At 54.7% G+C, this 24,514-nt stretch overlaps 1 protein-coding gene across 1 annotated transcript in view; it reads right to left on the bottom strand.

The window, feature by feature from the left end:
- The window catches only part of LRP5 (LDL receptor related protein 5), a gene marked incomplete at its 5' end in the record, with an annotated part of 134,299 nt that extends 114,192 nt beyond the window's left edge, over window positions 1-20,107 (bottom strand). Inside the window, 1 exon segment of the mRNA NM_001135199.1 lies at window positions 19,945-20,107. Coding sequence (NP_001128671.1) covers window positions 19,945-20,026 — 82 coding nt within the window.
- Window positions 20,108-24,514: the final 4,407 nt, after the last annotated feature.

Here is a 24,514-nt window from a genome sequence, read left to right as displayed (position 1 = left end):
GCTCTCTCTACATGAATCCCACCCCGCAAGAGTAGACCAAGTCTCCGGTAGACCCCACCTTGACCACCTCCTTGCCTCTAGCCGTTCCCACCCCCTAAAAGCCCTCCCTGGTCTCCACACTCAGCTGATGAATACTTGGCTGAATGTGACCTGGCCTCCGGTATCCAGGTGAAGCCCACGTCCTCCGTGAGCCCGCCAGCTTACGCTGCCTCTGCACCTTCACTGGAGAGAGCCTGCACCTCACCTCCTCAGGGCAGGCATGGCTGATGCCACCCAGTGGAACCTGGTGCAGAGCAGGGCCTGGTGCAGAGCAGGGCTGTCTGCAGAGCAAGGCCCGGGTGCTCAGGTTGAGCACCTCCAATGCTGGCAGTGGACCATCCCTCCCATTCCAGGTGCTGTCTCCATCAACAGCGAGTAAGCTACTGACATTTGCATGACAATAATGAATAAATACCATCTTTTGCTTCAAATCCAGAATAGATGTGGCCAGGGTTGGCATATGACTGTTGGGAAAGGACAGTTTGCCTCTTCCCAAACCAACTTGGATTATAAAAAGCTTTTCTTATGACCACAAGAGCGGAGGAGCTCAGGGGCAGACAAAAGGAAGGCTGGCTGCAGAAGGCGGGACAGTGGGGCCTTCAGGGGTGGGTGGGGACAGAGAAAGCCTGGAGCTGCACCCCCAAGGTCTATGTACATCAGGTGCTGCAGAATAACACCACTTCTTCCAGCTTGGCCCCCACCTGCCCTCTCCCAGCCCAGTCACCCAGACAGCACCCCACTCGCCACACATACCTCGCATCTGCCACCTCACACGCACCAGCTTGGACTCCCAATGCAACCTCAAACCTGCCCTCGGCCTCTCAGCTCAGCCACCCCCATTCCTGTTGGCCCCTGGCCCCCCATCGAATTCTCTCTAATCCTAACGCACACACTTGCACACTCAAACACACACACACACACAGCCCGGAGGAAAACCATAATTAACGGAGGTCCAGGCAAGTTTCCCGAGCAGGGACCACATTTCAAAGGTCAGGGAAGCAGGTGAACAGGAAACATACAGAGGGCACATTTGGGGGTGGAGCAGGAAATAAGAAATCACTTGCAAAAGATAAAAAGAAAACGAGGTAGCTGGTTTCAGACACCTCTGAGCACACAGAACAGAACAGGCGCCTCCTGGTCTTCACTCAACGGAGAGATGGGCCAGGCAGGTCCCTGCTGCTCCACCGCAGAGCTGGGGGCGATGGCCCTGACACCAAGGCCCTGAGTCAGGCGGGGAGGCAGCTGTCCTCCTGCCTGTGCTCCCGGGCAGGGCCTGGCCCTACAAGGGAACTGGCCCAAGGCTCTGCTTGGCTACTCTGGAAAGTCCTGGGAGACAAGCAAAGGGCTTGCTACTTCCCTCCAAATGGCCCAGATGTGACAACTGTGAAGACGTCACACCAAAGCAAGGTGACAGAACAGTGTTGGTGACGTCAGGTATCAGCTTAGGCACAACTCCACTTACCCGGACTCACCCATAACCTGCCCTCTCTTCCCAACCAGTAAAGGATGCCTAGGTAGAGGGGGACAAGGCCTGGAGCATAATTACCATTTTAAAGGCTCTGAAAAGTCCTGCAGTGAGGAAGCCTAGTTCACTTTCTCTCCCCTAGGATTTCCCAGCTGCACCTGATCACAGAACATTTTTTTTGTTTCCACTCAGGAAACATATTTTGAAAAACACTGGCCTAGAGGCAGAAGTGAAACGGAAAACACCAAAGTAAAACTGAAGAGGAGTCGCTGGGCAGGGAATGGTCGGAGGCGCCCTGAATCCTGGACCGATGGAGATCCCCAGCTCTGCATGGTCCCCTCCCTGGGCCCAGACCACCTCCCCCCATTCCCGGATAAGAAGGCTAATGCACACCAGGTGAAGGGCTTGCCTGGGCCACACCCCCGGGCTCGCCCCACACCAGTTGTGCTCCTGTGAGAACCAGTGACTTTCTTGATTTGGCTACCGCGGAATTGTTTGCAACTAACCACCCCAGATACAAATGACAAATGATCAGATATAAAGGACCCACGGGTCCCTGTGATGCGGCTTCATGCAGCCAGCACGGCTAGTGCCCTGCAGAACAAGAATGACCCCAGGCAAGTCCTCGCCTCCCAGACCCAGAATCCCATGGAGCCCACCAGGGCGGGTTCACAAGCACTGTCTGGGTCGGGCAGAGATTCCAGCAAGAGGAGGGAACATCCGTGCACCAGAGCCAGTTACCAGAAGTAAATCACCTGTTCCAAAACCCAGGCTGTTAATGGAGTCCATTGTTGACCGGAGCTGGGGTCTAGCTACGGAATACTGCCCAGCAGAGATCCTCCTGACAGAAAGCACTTTTTCCCAAAAGCCATGGATCCTCCACTAACTGTGTTTTAATTGGGCGAACGTCTGTATCTCATTGCAGTGGCTGTGCACATGCTGACAAGGGGCTGGGGGCGGGGTGGGGAGCAGAAGCTCAGGGGCCTGGGAGGGAAGGAAACAGGCCACCAGGGCTCCCCAGAAGGCATGTGTCTCTCTCACAAACACACGCACGCACACACACGTGCACACATACTCTTCAAGTCCTGAGTTAGCAACTGTGGAATTTGACCAGCTCAGTGAGCCCAGGACAAGCTGCTAGGGAATATGACATTTGATTGATGTCTGCAAATGTGCGTTTTCACTAATTAGAAGGTTTAGGGCAGAGCAGAGAAAAATATGTATTTCAGAGTCCCAGTTTGACCTGCCAGAAACCCAGCCCGTTACTAACATTCTTATTTTCAACAAAATATAGCATTCTGATTACATACCATCTTGGTTCCACGCCTCCTGCCTTGCCAAGCCCCCGGAAGTGGCCCAAGGCCATGGCAAATAGTGAGAGAAACAGTCCCAGGGTGGAGACTGACTCAGGGGTGTCAGTCAGTGGGGGGCTGATGGCCGGTGGGAGGTCAGCAGTCATCACCCTCTCCTTGGGACAGTTGAGTAGCTCTCTCCCAGGGTCATGTGGCCACTCAGGTTCACATGGGAGGCGAGAGGAATGGCAGAGCCCAGGAGAGTGGCTCTGAAGTCACCATCCCCTCCAGGCCTCAGTGCCCTCACCCATTAAATGGGCAGGCTGAGGTCTGGGATGACACGGAGGGCTTGCACTTACTGAAACCCACGGGAGGCTACTCGCTGATTTCTTTTATTGATGGAAGAAAACACTTGTAATTGAAGTAGCAATTAAGAGGCAGGCACTGGAACCACCGTCTGCCGATTCCTAGTTTTGCCTGCATGAAACCAAGCAAGTTAATTGACCTCTCCCAGCCTCAGTTTCTTCATCTATAAAACTAGGGGAGGGATGGCCCCCGGCCCACAGGGCAGCTGAAAGGATTAAAGAAATCAAACATCTCTTAGAGCCCGCCTGGCACACTGTGATACACAACAAATGTTAGCTATTTTTATCTATGAAGTCTAGATTTTATATCATGGGTGTTCTAAAGCAGGATACATTTATTTAAAAACAAGGATTTTCATTAAACACATACCCCACAGAAAGCAAACCCATGGAGACTGCTCTTAATTCAGGCCAGTATTGAAACGACCCTCGACCCTAACTACAAGCTTTATACAGGTCTCTTGGCCGTCCTTCAAATCCAACTAAGGTGATACTTCTAAAGTACTGTGCATGTGTTGTGTGTGCACCCACACGTGTGGGAAGGGGGGGCTCACGGATCCCTCAGGTACCCCACCCATGCAGTCTCAAGTCACAAAGCGACAGACGGAGCAGCCAAGGAAGGTCTGTGCCCTGCTGGACTCTCGTGAAGCCACCAACTCTACCTCTGCACCACGACCTGCAGACTGGGCTACCCTTTGGGTGGGGAACAGCATTTGATGCAAGAAAGGCAGACAGAAAAGGAAAAGGGCGAGTTCAACTCCAGGTAATGAAGACAGCACCAAGCCCCAGAGACCATAAATGCCATGCAGATGGAAACATTCACTGCAAGGCCACACGGCAAACTCAAGGATCCAGGGACAGAGGTGCAGACTGTGGTGCCCCGGAGCCTTGACCCTGCAAATTACCACCATGGGAAAGGAGGCTGCCGAACCCCCGACAGTCCGCTGGGCTGGCACAGACTCGTGGTTTCCATCGAGGTGGGAGGAGGTGGGACGTCCCAGCCCCTCCCCCATGCCCACTGCAGAGGGAAGCGGCCGTTTCCCCTGTGTGGTTACAAAGATCTCATTGTTCTTCCCCACAGAGAGGAAACTGGAGGACTGAGCTCAGAATGCATTTTGGAATTGGCAGAAAAGAACATCTGGGGAAGGAAACACATTTCAGAAACAAACATACCTTTGTACCAGCTTTTATTTTCCTTAAGTGTTGAAAAAAATAATAATAATAAAGACATGCCAAATTTATCATCACTCTACAAAATCCCTTTATTGAGCAAAACGTGGCAGCTCTGCTTTCAAATGATCTACTGTTCCTGGAAAATTGCAGCAAGGTGGATGCCAAGGCCCAAAGGCCACCATCAGCAGCCAAACAAAAGACGCCACCTCGGGCTCCATGACACTGTCCCATGCCAGGGAACTGGACAGATATGGGGAATGCCACGGTTTGCCTTTAACCCCTTGCCTCCTGGTCTCTTGATGCATCTCAGAGGCTAACATTCTTTGAGGAACTGGCACTTCTTAGTTGTAAATATGCATGTGGTTTTGGGAGCTACCTGCAAAGTCCAGTGTTGACGATCAGCTCTGATTGCCTTGGAATCAAGTTGAGTCGGGTCTGGAAGTTAACAGGAACTTAGAGAAGCTGAGCACCACGGTTTTGCAGGCCCTGGGTGAACTCTTCCACCAAGCATTCATTGTGGACTGACAGCACGCAAGGGGCTCTGCAGGCAGGTGCCCAGGATGAAACAGATTCCGTCTGGGGGAAACCTGGAGGGAAGCTCCCTCTTTTTCCGAAGGCGCCGGGCCTAGCTTCATGGGTCCGCACCCTCCATGCCTGTCACACTTTCTGAGTCTCGTGTGGGAGCTGCTTCTGGTTCCTGACTTCACTCAGTCCTCATAGGAGGTGGAACTACTGTCACCCCATTTTACAGATGGGGAGACTGGGCACAAGGGGACCAAGAAACCAATGCAAAGTCACACTTCGGTGATCAGTGACAGGGGAGATCAACGCCCAGGTTCTTTCGGCCAAGAGTTAAATTGTTTTCATGCTGCCTAAGCGGGAGCAACTGAAAGACCCCTGGATATCTCTGCAAAAAGGGTCAAGCACAGGAGCCAGAGCCACTGGGTCAGATCTGCGGAGGCGCTGGGGTGACCTTCCCCATACCTGGAGGGATGCTTGTCCCCCCCTGGCCTTCATTGGGTCCCCTCAGGACTGTGGCCTCACAGGACCTCAGCACAATCCCGGTCCTGTGCTCCAGGACAAGCCCTCTGTCTCCAGGACGATGAGGAAATGGAACCAAGAGGGGCTCGCTTCCGCCCAGTACCCACATTGCCCTTTCTCAGGGAGCAAGAACTGTCCTGGAGAGGACTTGGCTTTGGAGGGGGAGCCTGGGAGGCCAGTGAGTCAACAAGCCTCTCCTGCTCATGGTGGGATCCCACCCCAGGCCCCCACCTGCTGGGGCAGGCAGGGATGGGCAGCACAGCTTGGCCAGGGCAGATAACCCCCACCTTGGCCAGGGCGAGGGTAGGACACGTGGGCTCCAGCCTGGCCCCACCATCCCTGCACAACACTGAGCAAAGTCCACGTTCTCCTCAACCGGGTGTTGACATCTGCAGGACAGGAGCATGGATGTACAGAGCACTGAAGCCACACAGCAACCTAGGAGCGAGACTCCATGCCTCCCCGAGGACCCTCCCCTACCAGGAGGACCTTGCAGGCTTCCCGTGCGCTGCAAGGGCTCCAGTGTGGAGACACGTGTCTCCTACACAGCCAGGCCTAACGCTCGTGCAGCCGGGTCATCCCACCTGGGCTCACAGCTGGAGGGCCAGGAGCTTTGCGGGGTCTGCTGTCATCCCAGAGGCGATGGGGAGCCACAGCAGACTGTAGGAGACAGGGTGCCCCCCGCCCTCCACTTCAGAGGCCCCGTCTGGCCCACAGACTGGAGAGCGTATCTCTCAGTAACCACGGAGCGCCAACTATGCACAGGGCCTGGTCGGCAGAGCGGGGCAAAGGCACTGACCATCCACGACCAGGGCGAGGGAAGCCAGGCGGGCAGGGACCTCAGGAGGAAGGGGAAGAACCTGGTGCCCAGGCTGGCCCTGCCTTCCACAGTGAAGCTGACTGGGGAGGCGCTGATGCAGGGGGCCAGAAAGGGCTGCTGGTCAGCCGGGAGGAGCCCCCCACAGAGGAAGCAGTCAGCCCAGATGTAGAAGGCAGGGTCCCCTCAACAATGTCCTCTGAAAAGGAGAGGCGGGGACTGCTCTGGCGACACCTTCAAATAGATGGTCAGCCCCCAGCCATACTTCTGACAAGGCAGAGGCCCCCAGGGGAGGGGCACCTGCACCTGTTTCCCCAGACCCCCAGAGCCCACCCAACCCCATCCCACCAGGGCTCCAGCTACAAAATAAATGCCGAGGCCGGCTAGGCAAGGACGCACACTCGGTACCGACTGAACAGGCTCCACACCGTCAAGAGCACAACCCGCAGGCCACGCTATGCAGAGCCGAGATGGTTTCAGCCAGCAGCCTTTCAGCCAAGCTGAGCAAGCCCACAGTCCCCGGGGGGTCCTCACCATGGAGCAGCAATTGCGATGCGATGGTAACCCTAACAGCTAACCGTCGCTGAGCCAGGCCCTGAGCCAGGTACTTTCCAACACCGCCTCTCTGCAGCCTCAGGACAAGCCTGTGGGAGCATAAAGATCACTCCCTATTACAGATGGGGAAACTGAGCCCCGGAGCAGTTAACATGCTTGTCCAAGACCGCAGAGCTAGAAGTGGGACAGAACAGCAGGTCAGGTGGGAACGGGTAAGGGGGGCCTGCATGGGCTTCTCTGGAGGCTTCGCAGACGCGCAACCCCCAGGGCCCCGACCCTGCAGCTCGCTGCAGCCCCCTCAGCTACTCCAGCAGACCTCGGGGTAAGGGAAGGAGGCTGGGAATACCTCGGGTGTCCGAAACAGCAGCTTCTGCTTGGAGGCCAGCGTTGCATAGTGCTGCCCAGCACACCCAAGTCACCTGTGCCACCTGCAGTGACCTTCCAGCATGCCTTGGTGACCAAGCTGGACTTAGGTACTACAGGCAGCCAAGCCCAGAACAGGACCCAACCATCCTCTTCACACCAACACAAAGCAAGAGGGGGCATTTCAACTGAGCGCGTGGGGGGCACTTTGAGTGGGTCCCTCTTGCTCAAGGGCCTCACGGATTACAGGGGTCAGGGTGTGACCCAATTCTGCATTCCCATCTGCCTTTCATCCTGCTCTGCCAACAACAGCCAGTGAGGCTGGGGACATCCCTGAACCTGTTTCCCACCTAAAACACATCATCCCGTTGGACCCCAGCCCTCTGGGAGAGGCCCTAATGCCTGACCGTGGTGAGATCAGATCACTGGGTAAGTACCCGGAGGGGCCTTGGTCAGGGACCAAGGGGTAGGGGGTGACAGGCGTGGTGGTATCCCGCCCTGGGCTGCAGTCTACCCTGACAGAGAAGGTCTGTGGTCAGAACCGGGCTGTGCAGGGCACAGGAGCCCAGAGGGACCCCCAGAGCTCACCTGGTGGTCTCTGAGCAGGGCTCCTTCGACCCTCAAAGAAAAGCAGAGCAAGGAGGCCAACCGGAGCCCGGCACCTAGCACCCAGTGGCATGCCAGACCTGCATGGATCCTGGAGGAGACCTCTTATCACCCTCCAAGGCGGTCATGCCCAACCCAGGGACCCACAGCCCACAGGGCCGTGAAGGTGTACTGGGTCCAAGAAGGGCCTTCGATACTGAGAAGCCAAGTGGCACCTCCCGGTGTTGAGCAGGCGGAATCCCACCAGCTTCTGCTCTGCCGGCGAGCACGGCTGGACGATGAGCAGAAGGGGCTGTGGCTTAATAAACGTCACTTCCTTAAGAGGATAAAACTGCGAAGCAGATGGAAATTTTTTTTTTTTAATTAAAACTGGTGGCCACAGAGATGGAAAGCGCCTCTCGTCCCTCCCTCCCATTGTGAGCCATCCTTTGCACACCTCAAGCTGTTCACTGTCCAGGTTTCTCCTGAGGCGCTGCGGGCAGGTGAGAATCCATGAGCCCTCAGCCAGCTGTGGCACTCTGGAGTTCTGCCCCAGGCCATCGGGGCACACGCCAGGCACCCTGGGGACCATACAGGGCAGAGCCCAGCTGGGTCAGCACACAGGACCACACTGGGCACACAGTCTCTGAGCCTCCCCTGTGGACACAGCTCTCACTATCCCACCCCACTAAGTCCCAGGGGTCTGTCCCACAGGGTGATACGCTGTCACAGACCACTACCAGAGTCATGGTCTGCTGTTCTGCCTGCAGCCAGGTAGTCACCTGCTCCACAGGGACAGGCAACGCTGCACTTGGGGGCTGCTCTGTAGCAGGACTAGAGCTCCAGCAGCTCAGCCCTCCCGAGAGGGAGAACTCCGTGCTCGAAAAGAGGCAGACGCAGCGGATGGCACCACAGCCACCACAAGCCCACGGCACCCCGCATGGCAGGTCAGGAGTCCCTGACCACTCGCTCTTTGTGACCAGAGCTGCAGTGGAGTCGACGAGGCAAGGACTGTGGGTGGCAGTGGCCACAGCAAATGAATGAGTGTCCCAAGGGAGCAGGTGGCTGCAGGGAGGCACCGTCCAGGCCCAGGAGTTCTCCAGCACTGCAGCAAACTCCCGGGGCCCCCTGAGCAGTGACCAGGTCACAAGTGCACAAACTCCCAGGGGCACAACCTGGGAGGGTGACACTCTCTTCGTGTTCAAATTCTTGAGAACGCATTAAAAATATCACTCAGTCACCTACTCTCTAGTTTTAACTCAAAAGTACCAAAGTAGCCAGGCACGGTGGCTCACGCCTATAATCCCAGCACTTTGGGAAGCTTGAGGATCACGTGAGCCCAGGAGTTCCAAATGAGCCTGGGGAACACGGAGGGACCCCATTTCTATAAAAAAAAGTTTTTTAAAAAAATTACCTGGGCATGGTGGTGTGTGCCTGTAGTACCAGCTTCTCAGGAGGCTAAGGCGAGAGAATCATATGAACCCAGGGGAGGTAGAGGCTGCAGTAGGCTGTGATGGCACCACTGCACTCCAGCCTGGGCAACAGAGTGAGACTCTATCTCAAAATAAATTTAAAAATCACCAAGCCGGCCGGGCACGGTGGCTCAAGCCTGTAATCCCAGCACTTTGGGAGGCCAAGACAGGCGGATCATGAGGTCAGGAGATCGAGACCATCCTGGCTAACCCGGTGAAACCCTGTCTCTACTAAAAAATACAAAAACCTAGCTGGGCGAGGTGGCGGGTGCCTGTAGTCCTAGCTACTCGGGAGACTGAGACAGGAGAATGGCATAAACCTGGGAGGCGGAGCTTGCAGTGAGCGGAGATCCAGCCACTGCACTCCAACCTGGGTAAGAGGGCAAGACTCCGTCTCAAAAAAAAAAAAAAAAAATCACCAAGCCAGGCGTGGTGGCTCACGTCTGTAATCCCAGCACTTTGGGAGGCTGAGGCAGGTGGATCACCTGAGTCAGGAGTTCGAGACCAGCCTGGCCAACATGGTGAAACTCTATCTCCACTAAAAATACAAAAATTAGCTGGGCATGGCGGCGGGCGCCTGTAATTCCAGCTACTCGGGAAGCTGAGGCAGGAGAATCTCTTGAACCCAGGAGGCGGAGGTTCCAGTGAGTCGAGATTGTGCTACTGCACTCAAGCCTGGGAGACAGAGCAAGACTCCATCTCAATAAATAAATAAATCAAAACCACCAAAACTTTTTAATATAAACATTATTCCATAATTCCTTTTTTGCATGATTAAAAATGTTTATATAAAGTTTTCTGAAAATGGTAAGAATGCCAAGTGAACACTGCAAATGCCCAAGCCCCTGCTGTGGCATCTCAAGGAGTCTGGGCCATAGGAGGCTGGTGGGTACCACGTGGACCCGGGACTTCACAGTCAAGTCCCTTTGGGGTGCACTGGGTTTCCCACACCCCAGAAATATGGGCTTTTACTGCAGGAGCATGGGGGTCCTCACGCTTGGCCCAGAAGCTTTCTGTCACATAGCCAGACAGGTGTTCTACAACCTAGGCTAGATTTGGGGATGGCAGAGGGAGCTCATGCTCCAGCAGAATTCAAGCCAGAGGAGGTAAGGATGGGTACGATCTGCTCCCTGGACAGATGAGGCCTTGGGCAGCCTCGGAACAGTTACTGATCATCTACCAGACATCACACTAGAGGTAGAAGGGCACACACGAAGACAGCCCCGTCCTCAAGGCCCTCCCAGGCTGGGTGGACCATGGAAGGTTCCAGACGGATCTGGCAACAGAAGTGCCCACAACAGGGGCAGAAGATGGGCAGGCCTGCTCAAGGCAGCACGGCTTGCCAGGCCAAAAAGTTCCAACTTCAGACACTGGAGAATGGGCACGACTATCTGAGAAATGGAAGGACATGATGAAAACTACTTGGAGAAAAATTAATCTGACCAGAGCATAAGATAAATGCGCAAATGGGAGGTTCCAGAAAGCAAGGAGACCAAGTAAAAGCTGTTGTCATCGGCTCTGAATCTGGCCTTTCACTGAATATGCACTGCAGGGCCTGCAGGTGAAGCCTCAGAGCCCAGGGGGTCTGAGTGGAGGGAAGGGCAGGGGACAGGCCTTCCACTGGGCAAGGGACAGAGCTGGGGCCTGTGTCTACAGTGCTGAGAAGGAAGAGGCGTGGACGTCAGCTCAGAGGCTCCAGCTGAAGTGAGGAGGAGGCCAGGGCAGCACCCAGATCCAGACTCCTTTTGGGAAGCAAGTTCGCTCTGGGGGAAAGTTTAGAGAAATGGTCTTTACCCACAGAAGCAAGCCCCAAAATATGTCTTGCTCCAAAACTACCTCGTACAATGAGGACGTTAAGCTTCAGGTCCCCTAGAAGCTTAACAACCTGCTCCTTCCTGGAGCAGAACTCAAGGTGGCCAGAGCCTGGAAGGCACCCAGCACCCGGGCTGGTGTGTTCCAGCCCAGGCCACGTGCTCACATAGCTATTAATGCCCCGTTGAGCAATTTCCTGAGAGCTTTGCCAGGCAGGTACCGCCTCCCCATCTGGACTAATAGAGGGGTACATCCCAGGGAAGAAATGAAAGGTGCCCACATTTTGCTCTGGGATGAACAAGGGGAGGGGAGTGATAATTAACTCAGTAATTATATTTGCCCTTGGGCTAATGCTAAAATTAGTGTGCATTAGTGTTTCTTTCCTGAGCAGACACTGGAGTGAGCTGGGCAGCAGGAGTGGCTCGGGCAAGTCAGCACAAAGGGCACCTCCAGAGCCTTCCACAAATGTCAGCAAAACCCACAAATGTCAAGGCCGGCTCCACTGCACCGGGCAGATGAATTCACTTCCACAGTCTGATACTGCCAGCTCATCGGAGGCCACTTAAAATCCAGCCCTCTGACACCTGCTGGGTATCACCATTTACTGTCCCCAGATCAAGGGATCAAAGGGTGGAAAGTGATAAGATGGCTCTGAAGTTCACCACAAAAGCATAAACGTGCAAGAAGAGCCAACATGACTTTTGAAAAGGACAATGAGGTGGGAATTTACACAACTGATCTCAAAATATGGTCTGATGCTTCAGAGATGGAGACAGCAGCGTTCTGGTACAGAAAGATACCCACAGGCCATGGAGCACAGTGAAGGGTCTGGAATCAGGACCCAGGTATCTGTGGACACTACATGTAAAAGAGCAGCATTTACAATGAATGAACAAGATGGACCATCCCAACAAGGTGTTGGACAACTCCCTATTTACTGGCCAGACCCCTACCTCATACCATATACCAAAAAAAAAAAAAAAAAAAAAAACCCGGACAGAATATCTGAATGTAAAACACAAAACAGTAACACTCCTGGAAGAAAATAATGGAGAATATATTTGTAATCTGGAGGTGGAGGAACAAGGGATAGGAAAAAAGCCATAGGGAAAAGATAGAGTTCTGATTACATGAAGCTTCTTAATGACTTTATGATAATGTACCACCAGAAACAAGGATGAAGGACTAGCTACAGACCAGCAGTGAAACCTGAAACAAACAGAACAAGAATTAAAGTCCACACCAAATAAAGACCTCCCACAAATCAGTAAGAAAAAGACAAACAGGTCAGCATGGTAGCTTACGTCTGTAATCCCAGCACTTTGGGAGGCGGAAGTGGGCAGGTCACTTGAGGTCAGGAGTTCGAGACCAGCCTGGCAAACATGGTGAAACCCTGTCTCTACTAAAAATACAAAAATTAGCCAGGCGTGGTGGTGCATGCCTGTAGTCCCAGCTACTTGGGAGGCTGAGCCAGGAGAACAGCTGGAACCCAAGAGGCGGAGGTTGCAGTGAGCCGAGATGGCGATCGCACCATTGTACTCCATTGAGGACAGAGCAAGACTCTGTCTCAAAAAAAACAAAAAAAAAAACAAAAAAAAAAACAAAGAAAAGAAAAAGACAAACAACAGAAAAATGGGCCAAGGATAAGTGTAGGCAATTTGCAGAAAAGTAAATACCAATAAACCAGAAATGAGGGTTGTGCAAATCAAAAGGTGTTATAATTTTTAACCAAATTGCAACCGAAAAAAAAACCCAAAAACCAAAATCTTGTAATTGCTAGCATCAGAGAGGATATAGGAAAGTGTGTGTTCTCATAGATGCTTGCAGGTATGAACTGGCACAGCCTTGTAGGAGTTATATATGTATGTATGTATGTATGTATGTATGTATGTATGTATGTATTTGAGAGAGGGTCTCACTCTGTTGCCCAGGCTAAATCTGTTACAGTGCCATGACCATGGCTTACTGCAGCCTTGACCTCCTGAGCTCAAGAGATTTTCCCACCTCAGCCTTTCAAGTAGCGGTGACTACAGGAGTATGCAATCATACCCAGCTAATTTTTTAAATTTTTTGTAGAGATGGGGTCTCCCAGTGTTGCCCAGGCTGATCTCAAACTCCTGGACTCAAGTGATCCTCCTGCCTCAACCTCCCAAAGTGCTGGGATTACCTGGGTAAGCCACCATGCCTGGCCTCAGTATCTTTAAAAACAGAAATGGACACTCTTTGACTAGGAATGTATCCTATAAAAACACTTATACACATGCAGAGACACACGAGCAAGCATGCCTTGTAATAGCAATGAAGGCTGGAAAAACGCCTCCATCAGGTAAATGCTATAAAGTGCACCTGTGTACTACAAAATGGCACTTGGCTTTTAACAACAGCAAAGATAGAAAAGTAAAAGTACAAAGTAGGGTGTGGTGGCACATGCCTGCAGTCCCAGCTACTCAGGAGGCTGAGATGGGAAGAGCCTTTGAACCCAGGAGTTGGAGGCCAGCCTGGGCAATAGTAAGAAAAAATAAAATTAAATCGTAATAATAAAACAGGCTGGGCACAGCAGCTCATGCCTGTAATCCCAACACTTTGGGAGGCCGAGGTGGGAGGATCGCTTGATCCCAGGAGTTCAAGACCAGCCTGGGCAGCAAAGCAAGACGCCCATCTCAACGACAAATTTTTAAAAATTACCCAGGCAGGCTGGGCACAGTGGCTCATGCCTGTAATCCCAGCACTTTGGAAGGCCGAGGCAGGCAGATCACTTGAGGTCAGGAGTTCGAGACCAGCCTGGCTAACGTGGCAAAATCCTGTCTCTACCAAAAACACAAAAATTAGCTAGGTGTGGTAGCGGATGCCTGTAGTCCCAGCTACGGAGGCACAAGAATCGCTTGAACCAGGGAGGCAGAGGTGGCAGTGAGCCGAGATTGTGCCACTGCACTCTAGCCTGGGCGTGAGACTCCTGTCTCAAAAAAAAAAAAAAGAGAAGGAGCCGGGCACTGCAGGGTGAGGGAGGGCACAGAAGCAGCACCTCTTCTGGGGGCACCCCCAATTCCTAGCGGTCCAGAGGCCTCAGGATCCTGAAGGAAGAAAAATGTGAAGCCCTGTGCTGGAAGAGGCCATGGAGATTGGAAATAGCTGGTTCCATTTTACAGAAAAAGGAAACCGAGGCCCTCAGAAGGTGAGTGCCCCCCTAGTGCCCCACAGGGAGGCACAGAGAGGGCTCTGAGCCCTGCGGGGCCCTGGATTCTTGCAATGGGGTGGAGGGGAGCTTGTGCCACCCCCGCCAGGCACCTTCTCAGGAGAGGAGCCGTTATCACATCCTTGAAGGAGACCTTGAGCCCCCAAAAAGGCTAAAAACCACTTTCCTCCTTGAGTGAACCTTTGCCTCAGTTTAACCACAAGAACAATTACATTGAGGCTGGGCGCAGTGGCTCATACCTGCAATCCCAGAACTTTGGGAGGCTGAGGCGGGTGGATCGCTTAAGCCCAGGAGTGCAAGACCAGCCTGGGCAACATAGTGAAACCCTGTCTCTGCAAAAAATTAACAAAATTGGCTGGGCGTGGTGGTGCACACCTGTGGCCCCAACTATTTGGGGGCTGACGTGAGAGGATCGCTTCAGCCCAGGAGGTAGAGACAGCAGTGGGCAGTGACTGTATCCCTGCACTCCAGCCTGGGCAACAGAGCAAGACTCAAAAACAAAAACAAAAACAAAAAAAATTTAAATCTCAAAAAAAATTACATTAAGACAAACTAAAAGCAGATGTTTTATATATACACACACACACACACACACACATATATAAAATTAAATACACTCCAATAGAGCAAATAAGAAAATACCCAGAAAGCACAATCCCCGCACCCCCAAGACAACCTCCCAGGGGGTCCACAGCAGGAGACCCCAAGCATGAGGGACACAGAACAGTGTCCCTGTGGCAGAACCTCCGGCCCATCAGGCTCAGTCAGAAAATAAGGCTCCTGCTACTCTGACAGCAAGAGGCACAGTCACCCAGTAGCCACGGGCTCTGGAACACGAGCCAGGCCAGCAAAGTGTCAACCGCCCCCTACAAGGCGACAGGCGAACCAGGACAAACTGGAAACCAGAGACTGGACCTGGAACACAGGGACCACCACACAGGGCTTGGGAATGGGCAGGGACCACGGAGCGCCACCCATGTGCCTAAGAGCAGCCCATCTGCACATGCCTCTGCATGACTTAGGGGCGCAGGGAGCCCTCCAACCCCCAATCCAGGAAGGCAGCCCCCACTTACCCAGGTGGGGCAGGAAGGGATAGGACCAGCATCCAGCTCTGCTCCTAACTCAGGACTCCAGGCCCCCTTGGGGGCAACCAGCACAGAGCTCAGACCCCAAATATCTTCACCCACCTCCTGGTCCCCATCTGGACAAGGGTGCTAGGGACTGGCTCTCAGTCACACCCTCAGGGTACTCTTCAAAGGACAGCTGGATGCCCCAGGCCAGGAGCTTTTGGCCCCCAGCTCCCTCACCCCAGCACGGGCAAGATGGACACCATCATCCCAATTTTGCAGATGAGGAAACTGAGGCTGAGGGCCGGCACATGGCTCTCCAGAGCTGAAGAGAATGCAGAGAGCAGCCGGAGCCAGCCGGTGGGTCCCCTGGGGCTGGCTCATAGCAAGCCACAGCTGCCTCCGCCCATCACACTTGGACCTCGCTGCCCCCAGGACAGCCCTCCAGGGCGGCCTGGCACAGAGCCCATACCCTGCTGCTTCCTGAACAAATAAGTGAACGAAGCCACCAAGCCGAGGAGCTGGATGCAGCCCCGGCTCCCGCCAGGGCCTCCCCAATGAACTCCCCGTTTGGAGAGCACATTAAGTGTCTCCAAGGCCTCCCAAACCACAAATGTCCGGCTGTCTCAAGGCTTCTGTAACCTGAACTTGGCCCTCACTCTGCCCGCCCAGCACTCCTCTCAGGGCTCAGGCCCCTCCTCCCCAACTTGTCCCCATCACCTGGCTCATTCCTGAACCTTGGCAGGAGAGTCTCAGGCCAGATCCTCCCACTGGCCACCTCCAGCAGGATGCAGGATGTATGAGCCCTGCTCGTGCTGGCTGGGAGACGCAACCAAGCAAGATCAATCCAATCAGTGGATGAACTGACAAATTTAATGTGGTCCCTCCACACAGTGGAATATTATTCAGCCATAAAAAGGGCTGAAACAGGCCGGGCGCGGTGGCTCACACCTGTAATCCCAGCACTTTGGGAGGTCGAGGCTGGCAGCTCATTTGAGGTCAGGAGTTCAAGACCAGCCTGGCCAACATGGTGAAACCCCCGTCTCTACTAAAAATAAAAAAATTAGCCGGGCATGGTGGCAGACACCTGTAATGCAAGCTACTCGGGAGGATGAGGCAGGAGAACCGCTTAAACCCTGGAGGCAGAAGTTGCAATGAGCCGAGATTGCACCACTGCACTCCAGCCTGGGCAACAGAGCAAGACTCCATTTCAAAAAAAAAAAAAAAGGCTGAAACACCCATAGGTGGTACTACTTGGTGCCTCCTGAAAACGCTACAGTAACCAAGGAAGTCAGCCACAAAAGACGAAAGACGCATTGTAAGATCACCTTCATACAAAATGCCCAGAACAGGCAGAACCATAGACGCAGAAAGCAGACTGGTGTTCACCAGGGGATCCAGGGAGAGGGAATGGGAAGTCACTGTGTAACGGGTATGAGTTTTATTTTGGGGTGATGGAAATCTCCTATAACTTGAGAGAAGTGATGGTTGTAAACATTGTGAATGTACTAAATGCCTGCCTTGTATACTTTAATATTTTATATTATGTAAGTTTCCCTCAATTTAAAACAAAATCAACTCAACACCCTTCACCTAAGAAAGATCTGGCTTTAGCTTGCATTTCCTGCAATTCCTGCCTAAAGCCTTCCAGAAGCTTCCGCTGCCTTGTGGCTCACAACCAGACTCCACAGCATGATCTGGCCTCTAAGGACCTCTCACAGGCCACCCCGAGAGTGAAGGAGCACCTGTGGGCCCACCTCTGCATAGCTTCTTCCCCTGTCCTCCCCTCTACATAGAAAGCCCTGCCTGCAGGGGCGGGGCCTTATCTGCCATTCTATCGCACTCAACCCCAGCACTTCACATGGTAGCAGACACCAAAGCCAAACAGCAACAGCATTTTACTGGGCCAGGTGCACGTTAACTCACTGAATTCACGGTAGGAAGGATTCTATCCCCATTTTACAGGGGAGAAAACTGAGGCACACAAAGGTAGCGTCAGCTTCCCAAGCTTCCCAGCACAGATTGCAGCCAGATCCCAGGCTGGAATCAGGCCCTGGGCGCAGGGGCTCTGTCCACAGTGCTAACTACTCCTGCCCCTGAGGGCTGCAGCAGTGAGTGAGTGAGTTGGTCAGTGGACTGGATGTCCAAGGTCACAAGACTATTGTAATAACAGCCGCTAGACTGGCCGGGGCCAGAAAGATCAAGGACTCTGACACACAACTGTGCTCACTGCAGCTCTGCTGCTGCCAGTCCCCCACCTGGGCTGGGGATGGGACTAAAGGTCTCACACAGGGCACTCAGGGCTCTCCACAGGCTGGGAGAGGAGCGGGGCGAGACGACAGAAACTAGGTATGGTGCCCAAAGTCAAACAGCTACTGAGCATGTAAACCCAGGTGGGTCTGACCCCAAAACCCCCTCTGTCCTGCAACCCGTCACTGCAAGGGAGAAAGCACCTCAGAGGCCTCGCCTGCCTGCACCCCCCACCCCTGTGTGTGAGTTCTACTAAATGCCTGAGCAGTGACACAGCAGCGCTGAAATTAAACGAGTTCCAAAAACGACAGGAAGCACGAGGTGGATCTCCCCAGAAAAGTGCCGAACAAATGCTGGATCGGGTTCACGGGGAATTTCTTGGAACTGAAGAGGGGAGTTAAACACACGGGGCCCTGCTTTGGAGGGGACTCTCTCAGGGTGCTCCACACAGCACTTGGTTAACCCCACTCAGCCCTGCTGGGTCTCCCAGAGGGCCCGGCCCTGGCCTTGGGCATCTACAGGAGGAACCTCCAAGGGGAGAGACGGTGCCTGGACAGGCCAGCCCTGGAACAAGCACTTGGGCCCCGAGGAGAGAGGCCTAGGGCTTGGGAGCTGGGGAAATTCTCAGCACTGGGACCACTAGAACAAAGCCATTTCCGTGGGTTCACAGCTTCCAATTGCAACAGGAAGCAATCAGGAAAAATAATTAGCTGCCCACTTACTGGCTTTGCTGGGGACCGAGGCATGCATCTCACACGGAAAACCAGGGACATAACATCGAAACCGTTCTGCAGAAAGATTCCTCCCTTTCCTTCCATTTTAGGACTGGATCACCACATTCGCCGGGGCTCCCAGGCCTTGCAGCCTAATGTTAAAATAATCAACTCTATTTTTGCCTCACACACAACTGAACTCCACAGCTGTAATTCTTTCTCCTCAGGGGCTCGAACCACATGGACGACAGGCATTTGACTCCAGCAACAGCACCCCAAAATGTGCACAAAACCCAAAACTGCAATGAGGTGAAAGGCAACGTGGTCCGCTTAGAAACCCCCTCTTTAAAACACACTGCTTCCCCAAAAACCCTTTTGCCTCCTTGACCCAGGCATTTCCGGAAAAAGGAGCGGCACTGGCCTGTACTCCCCAGATATTGTCGCTGTTTTGTCTTCACCTTGTTTTGCTAGCTCCAGACAAGGCCCCAAAATGTAAACACGCTCCGGAAAGAGGCAGATTTGGGGTGAAACTGTCCATAGAATCTCTAGGCTTGGGTCAGAGGCAGCAGGACGTGAAACAAACGCCAGGCTCCTCCTGTTCCCCGCTGCCCCCTACACCTCCAGGCAGAGGCTGCAGCCCGGGGGATCTGACTACAGGGCTACCCCCCTGCACCATCCACACTGGAAATATTCAGGGAGACAGCTGTTTGCCTTAAGGAGGCCCAGACAAAGGGGCCCGAGGTCCTCCCTGCTAAACTGCCACAAACAAAACAGGAGCCCGGGCGTGCACAGGCACTTGCGGCCGGCCGTGCCACTTGGCCGGTCATACTCCAGAAAAACAAAACACGCACATCCGAAGAGAATGATTTAGGTAGCGAGAGGCTTGCTTGAAAAACCACATGGCAATCTCCAAATTAAAAGAACATGTGTAGCGTTTCACAACTGCTTAAGTTTCCTGAGTCCTCCCAACCTCAACTCCACCCCTTGGGAAACACCAAAAGTTGGAGAGAAAGTTCCCCGGCCCTACCTCTCCCCACGGGCGTGTACAACTGAGGCACGAGCCCGCCTGCCCCACTGTCCCGCGCTCTGGGACCACGTCACCCCCGTGTAGCCGACCCAGGGAGGGACAACATCTGGGGCCCCGGCGGCCACACGGGGCATTCGGGTCGCCCGAGCACCTGGCAGGTGTCAGTCCGCTTGAAAACCCACAGCCACGCGGCTCACAGGCGCAGCGCCACCGGCCAGGCCGCCCAGCGCCCGGGCTCACAACTTTCTCGCTGCAACTTCACCGTCCTCGGAGCACGCGGGCCGGCCGCGCGGCGGCTGGAAACAGGCTGGTGAACCGGCTCCCTGGGCCAGGCCCGCCTCCGTGCCCCAATTCCCCGCTCGGTGCCCGGCCCGGGCCACACGGGCCCAGCGCGGGCTCGGCTCCCGGCTAAACGCGGGCGCGGGCAGGTGAGGACCCGCCCGCGCCGCACCTGGCAGAGCGGGCGCCGCCCGCACGCTCTCCTGGCTGTCCCGGGACGCGGCGTCCCCGGGGAGGGCCCGGGCGGGGAGACAAAGGGCCCGCGCGCGGCGGGGACGCCGGGGACGGCAGGGGGGTCCCGGGCGCGCGCCCCAACTCGCCCCCAACACGCCAAGTCGCTTCCGAGGCGGCTGCGGCGCCCGCGCACTTGGCCGCGGGGCCGCCGGGGCCATTGTCCGAGCAGCCCGCGGCTCCCGGCCGGCCCGCGCCCACCTACCCGCGGCGGGGGCCGGGCAGCCGCACAGCGCCAGCAGCAGCAACAGCAGCGGCCACGGCGGCCCGGGCGGCGCTGCCTCCATGTTGTCCGGCGGCCGGATTGGGGCTCCTGCGCCGCGCTCACCTGCCTCCCATGGCGCGGCGGCGGCTCGCGCGGCCCTCGGAGGCCCTCTGGCGCTGCGTGGACCAGGGATCACGGGAGGAGGAGCTGGGCGCGGGAGCGGCCGCGCCAAGGTCTCCGCCCCCCGCCGCCGCCGCCCGCGCCTCCCGCGCCCCCAGCTGGCTGCGCCTCCCGGCGGGCGCCCCTGAGCTGGCTGGCAGCCAGCGGCCCTAGCGGGCTCAGGCTGGTCCCTCATGGGTCCCTTCCTCTCAAGGCCCCTGCCTGCCCTGGGGTGCCTCCAGGCTCGGCGCGGGCTGGGGCAGCTCTGTCCGCGGGGCCCGGCGGCCGATCGCGGCCCGGGGCCAGGTGTGTCACCTGTGGAGCCTCTATGAGTGGGGAAACTGAGGCATCGGGCGGGGCTGTCAAGGCACAGCGAGGCAGTTTCAGGGCGGGACGCCTGGGGCCCCACGGGGCAGCCCCGGACACTTGCTCTCACCTGTGGAGGGCAGAGGAGGGAAGGGAGAGAAGTACATGAAGCTGTCCGGCTGGGAGTGGAGGGGGGTTTGAGGTTTTACTTTAAACTAAATGTGTACCCTCTACCTTAGTTATGAATTATGAGATTGCGAAACAGACACACTCCTCTAGAAATGCCTCTAGGCTGACAGGGAGAAAGTCCCGCCAGGCTCCCAGACGCCGCCTTGGAGTCCTTCAACAAGCAGACCAGGGCCTCTTAAGAGCCCACAGGTGTCAGCTCAGCCCCTGAACCCTCCAGGAAGAATCTCACCCAGGCACAGCCTGGAAGGGGCACAGAAGGGGCTCTGGAACCAGCAAGCCGAAGTTCGAACTCCCGGTCTGCTACTTTCTAGAACGACTGTGCCCTTGGCGGATCTAAATAGAACCTCCCCGGGTACTCGTTCCTCCCTTGTAAAGTGGGGATAGCAATGGCCACCTTGCAGGTTCAGAGAGCGCTTGCAATACCTCACAGAACTGGGTGCCCGTGAATGGGTGCATTCCTCCAGATTTGTGACAACTTTGCCAGGCTGGCATCAGGCTGAACGCCTCTGCCCTCATGGGGTTTATATTCTAGGAAGGGAGACCCACAAAAACAAGAAGACAGAAAGTTAAAACAAAAGCCCCATTGACAGACCATGAAGAATGCCATGAAAAATGAAGGGTGTTGTGCGGCAGTGTCTGGGGAAACTCTGGCTTAGGGAAGGAAGGACACTTGAGCTGCTACTAAGGAGCAGCCGTCCGGCGGGAGGGCAGTTCAGGAAGAGCAGACATCAGTGGAGGAGGCGCTGGGGCAGAGGGCAGCGTGGTCGCTGGATTCGGGGAGGAACCACATGGGGCCATGAGCTGGAGCTGGTGCTGGAAGGTGCAGGAGACGCCAGCTGGGGCCGGCACATGTCAGACCTCAGGCAAGGAAGAGGAATGGAGAATGTACCCTATGAACAATGGGAAGCCAGGCTAGGATTTAAGCAGCAAAAATATTTTCCCTTCTTGCACCCTGTGTCCAGCTCTACCACCACAGCCTGGGGCTCTATTTTCAAAACAGACCCAGGCTCCCAGCTCTTCTCACACTTCTACTACTGCCACCTGTCACCCGTCAATGCATCCCCACTTGCAGCCTCCATCCCCTTCTGCCTGACCTCACTGCAGCCAGGGAAGCTCCAGGGCTCATGAAGGCTGCCATCAGGATAGAAGCAAAGGCCTCGGGCACCTGCAGGGCCTGCTCTGACCACACTTCTTCCTTGACCTCTCAGCTTCCTTGGCCACTCTCCCTTCCCACATCTCACCCTGCTCCAGCCACAGTGGCCTCTCTGTGGGTTCTCAAACACACCAGGCGCACTCCTGCCTCGGGGCCTTTGCGCCTGCTGTTCTCTGCTGCGACTCTTTTTTTTTTCTTTTTGAGACAGGGTCTCGCTCTGTCACCCAGGCTGGAGTGCAGTGGTGTGATCGTAACTCACTGCAACCTCAAGCTCCTGGGTTCAAGCGATCCTCCTGCCTCAGCCTCTGGAGTAGTTAGCTTTTGCTGTTTCGTTTTGTTTTGTTTTGAGATGGGATCTCACTCTGTTCCAGGATGGAGTGCAGTGGGGCAATCTCGGCTCACTGCAACCTCTGCCTCCCAGGCTCAAGCAATTCTCCTGCCTCAGCCTCCCACGTAGCTGGGATTACAGGCATGTGCCACCGCGCCCAGATTATTTTTATATTTTTAGTAGAGATGGGGTTTCACCATGTTGGTCTGGCTGGTCTTGAACTCCTGACCTCGGATGATCCACCTGCCTCGGCCTCCCAAAGTGCTGAGCCGCCGTGCCCGGCTCTAGCAGTTAGGACTGCAGACAGGGGCCATCATGCCTGGTGATCCTCCCACCTTTTCTGCTCCAACTCTTTCGCCCCGCTTAGCCACATGGCTCATTTTCTTATCTCTTCAGCTCCTCAGCCAGGCCTGACGACCCGACCCCTGTTGAAAATTGCAAACCACACCCCCACCCCACCACCCACTCTTGCCGGCACTTTCTAGTCCATTTCTCTGCTTTACTTTTCTCCTTTGCACTCATCTGACTCATTACACGTTTACGTATCTTTCTTCCCTCCATTAACATGGAAGCTCCAGGAGAGCAGGGTGTAGCTTTATTCCCTATGTGTTTCCTGTGCCTGTACCAGGGCCTAGCACACAGTAGGTGCTCAGTAAATGTGTGTTGGATGAACAAATGCAGTGAAAGGATCCGATCTACATTGATAAAGAAGGCACTCTGGCTGCTGAGCGGGGATGAGACTGTCAGGAGGAAAGACGCCCCTGTGGGGGCCTGGCCAGCAGGTGGGTACAATGGTAGCAGCCAGGAGAGAGGGCCTCTTGGACCCAAGTGGATGGGGTCTGCTCAGGAACGAAGGGAAAGGGGTTAGGCCTGTCATAGAGGACACATTACAACTGGCCCAAAGTTCCAGTCAGGTTTCTAAATTTGGGAAGGGATACAGAAAAACTAAAGACTCTACTGGACAGTCAGTTATTGAAATGATTACATAGAAAATGTACCAAGAATATTTAAAAAAAAAAAAAAAAGCACGATGAAGGGGCCACCAAAGACTCCCAGAGAGGAATGGGACTGTGGGCAGGGCGCGGTGGCTCACGCTTATAATCCCAGCACTTTGGGGACCAAGGAGGGCGGATCACAAGCTCAGGAGTTCAAGAGCAGCCTGGGCAACATGGTGAAACCCTGTCTCTCCTAAAAATACAAAAAAATTAGCTGGGCGTGGTAGTGGGCGCCTGTAGTCCCAGCTACTCGGGAGGTTGAGGCAGGAGAATGGCGTGAACCCGGGAGGCAGAGCTTGCAGTGAGCCAAGATTGCGCCACTGCACTCCAGCCTGGGCTACAGACCAAGACTCCATCTCAAAAAAAAAAAGTCATCACTATTTTACTCTGCAGGATTCCATCACCCCAAGGACAGTCATTTTTAGACCCTTCAGTGACGTAATAAGTAACCGGAGGATGTGCTGAGCCTCCACTTCCTCAGACGGTTGCCTGTCACAGCTCATCAGGCCACCAAACTTTTCTTAGGCCTCAAATTTGGAAATGTTCACTCTCAGTTCGTTCCTCAGATCCAAGTCCATCCCAATGAAGTAACAGGGGCTCAGCACCTGTCCAGTCTCGTTGCTTCCGGGGACAGGGGCCCATCAGAGGATGCTGTTTCAGCCCTGTGACGCTTGGGCAAAGTGCCTTTTGGTTTCCCTCCCAGGCTGGAACATGCTGGCTCTGTGAAGTTACACTGGGCACAAGAGCCCCCCTGAACCTGGCAGGACTGCCTGCTGTGGTCAGAGGTGCCCCTTGGGCTTTCAGAGCCACAGAATCTTCCTGAGGGCAGCGCCGGAGGAGGCCCCAGTGGGAGTGCCCACTGCCAGGTTCATTCCTCAGGCCCCTGCAGGCCTCTCCCCAAAACAGGCAATGCCTCCCAGCAACCTGCCCCAGGAGCAGACGAGGGAAGGCTGCCATCGGCCCACAGTGCTGGGCTCTGGATGGCTTGGTTGGTAACAGGCCATGGTTTCTATGAGCCAGCTGGGGTGTGAAGGACAGAGGTTGGATTCACCTGTCTGGGCCTCAGTTTCTGCATTCGAAATGTGAGAATCATGGTATCTGCTTTATTTCTTATCTCTCAGTGCTGATGTGAACCTCCAATAAGACTTCAAAAAATACTCTTTATACCTTACTTTTATTTTTCATTTATTTTCAGACAATGTCTAGCTGTCTCACCCAGGCTGAAGTGCAGTGGAGTGATCACAGCTCACTACAGCCTTAACCTCCCAGGCTCTAGTGATCATCCTACCACATCTTCTCAAGTAGCTGGAACTACAGGCATGCACTACCACACCTGGATAATTTTTTCTTTTGAGACAAGGTTTCACTCTGTCACCCAGGCTGGAGTGCAGTGGTACACTCTTGGCTCACTGCAGCCTCAACCTCGCTGGACTTAGGTGA

Source organism: Papio anubis, chromosome 12, assembly GCF_008728515.1.
Source record: "Papio anubis isolate 15944 chromosome 12, Panubis1.0, whole genome shotgun sequence".
Lineage (NCBI taxonomy): Eukaryota > Metazoa > Chordata > Mammalia > Primates > Cercopithecidae > Papio > Papio anubis.
The sequence above is the reverse complement of the archived record's forward strand: the minus strand, read 5'-3'. Positions and strand labels throughout refer to the sequence as shown.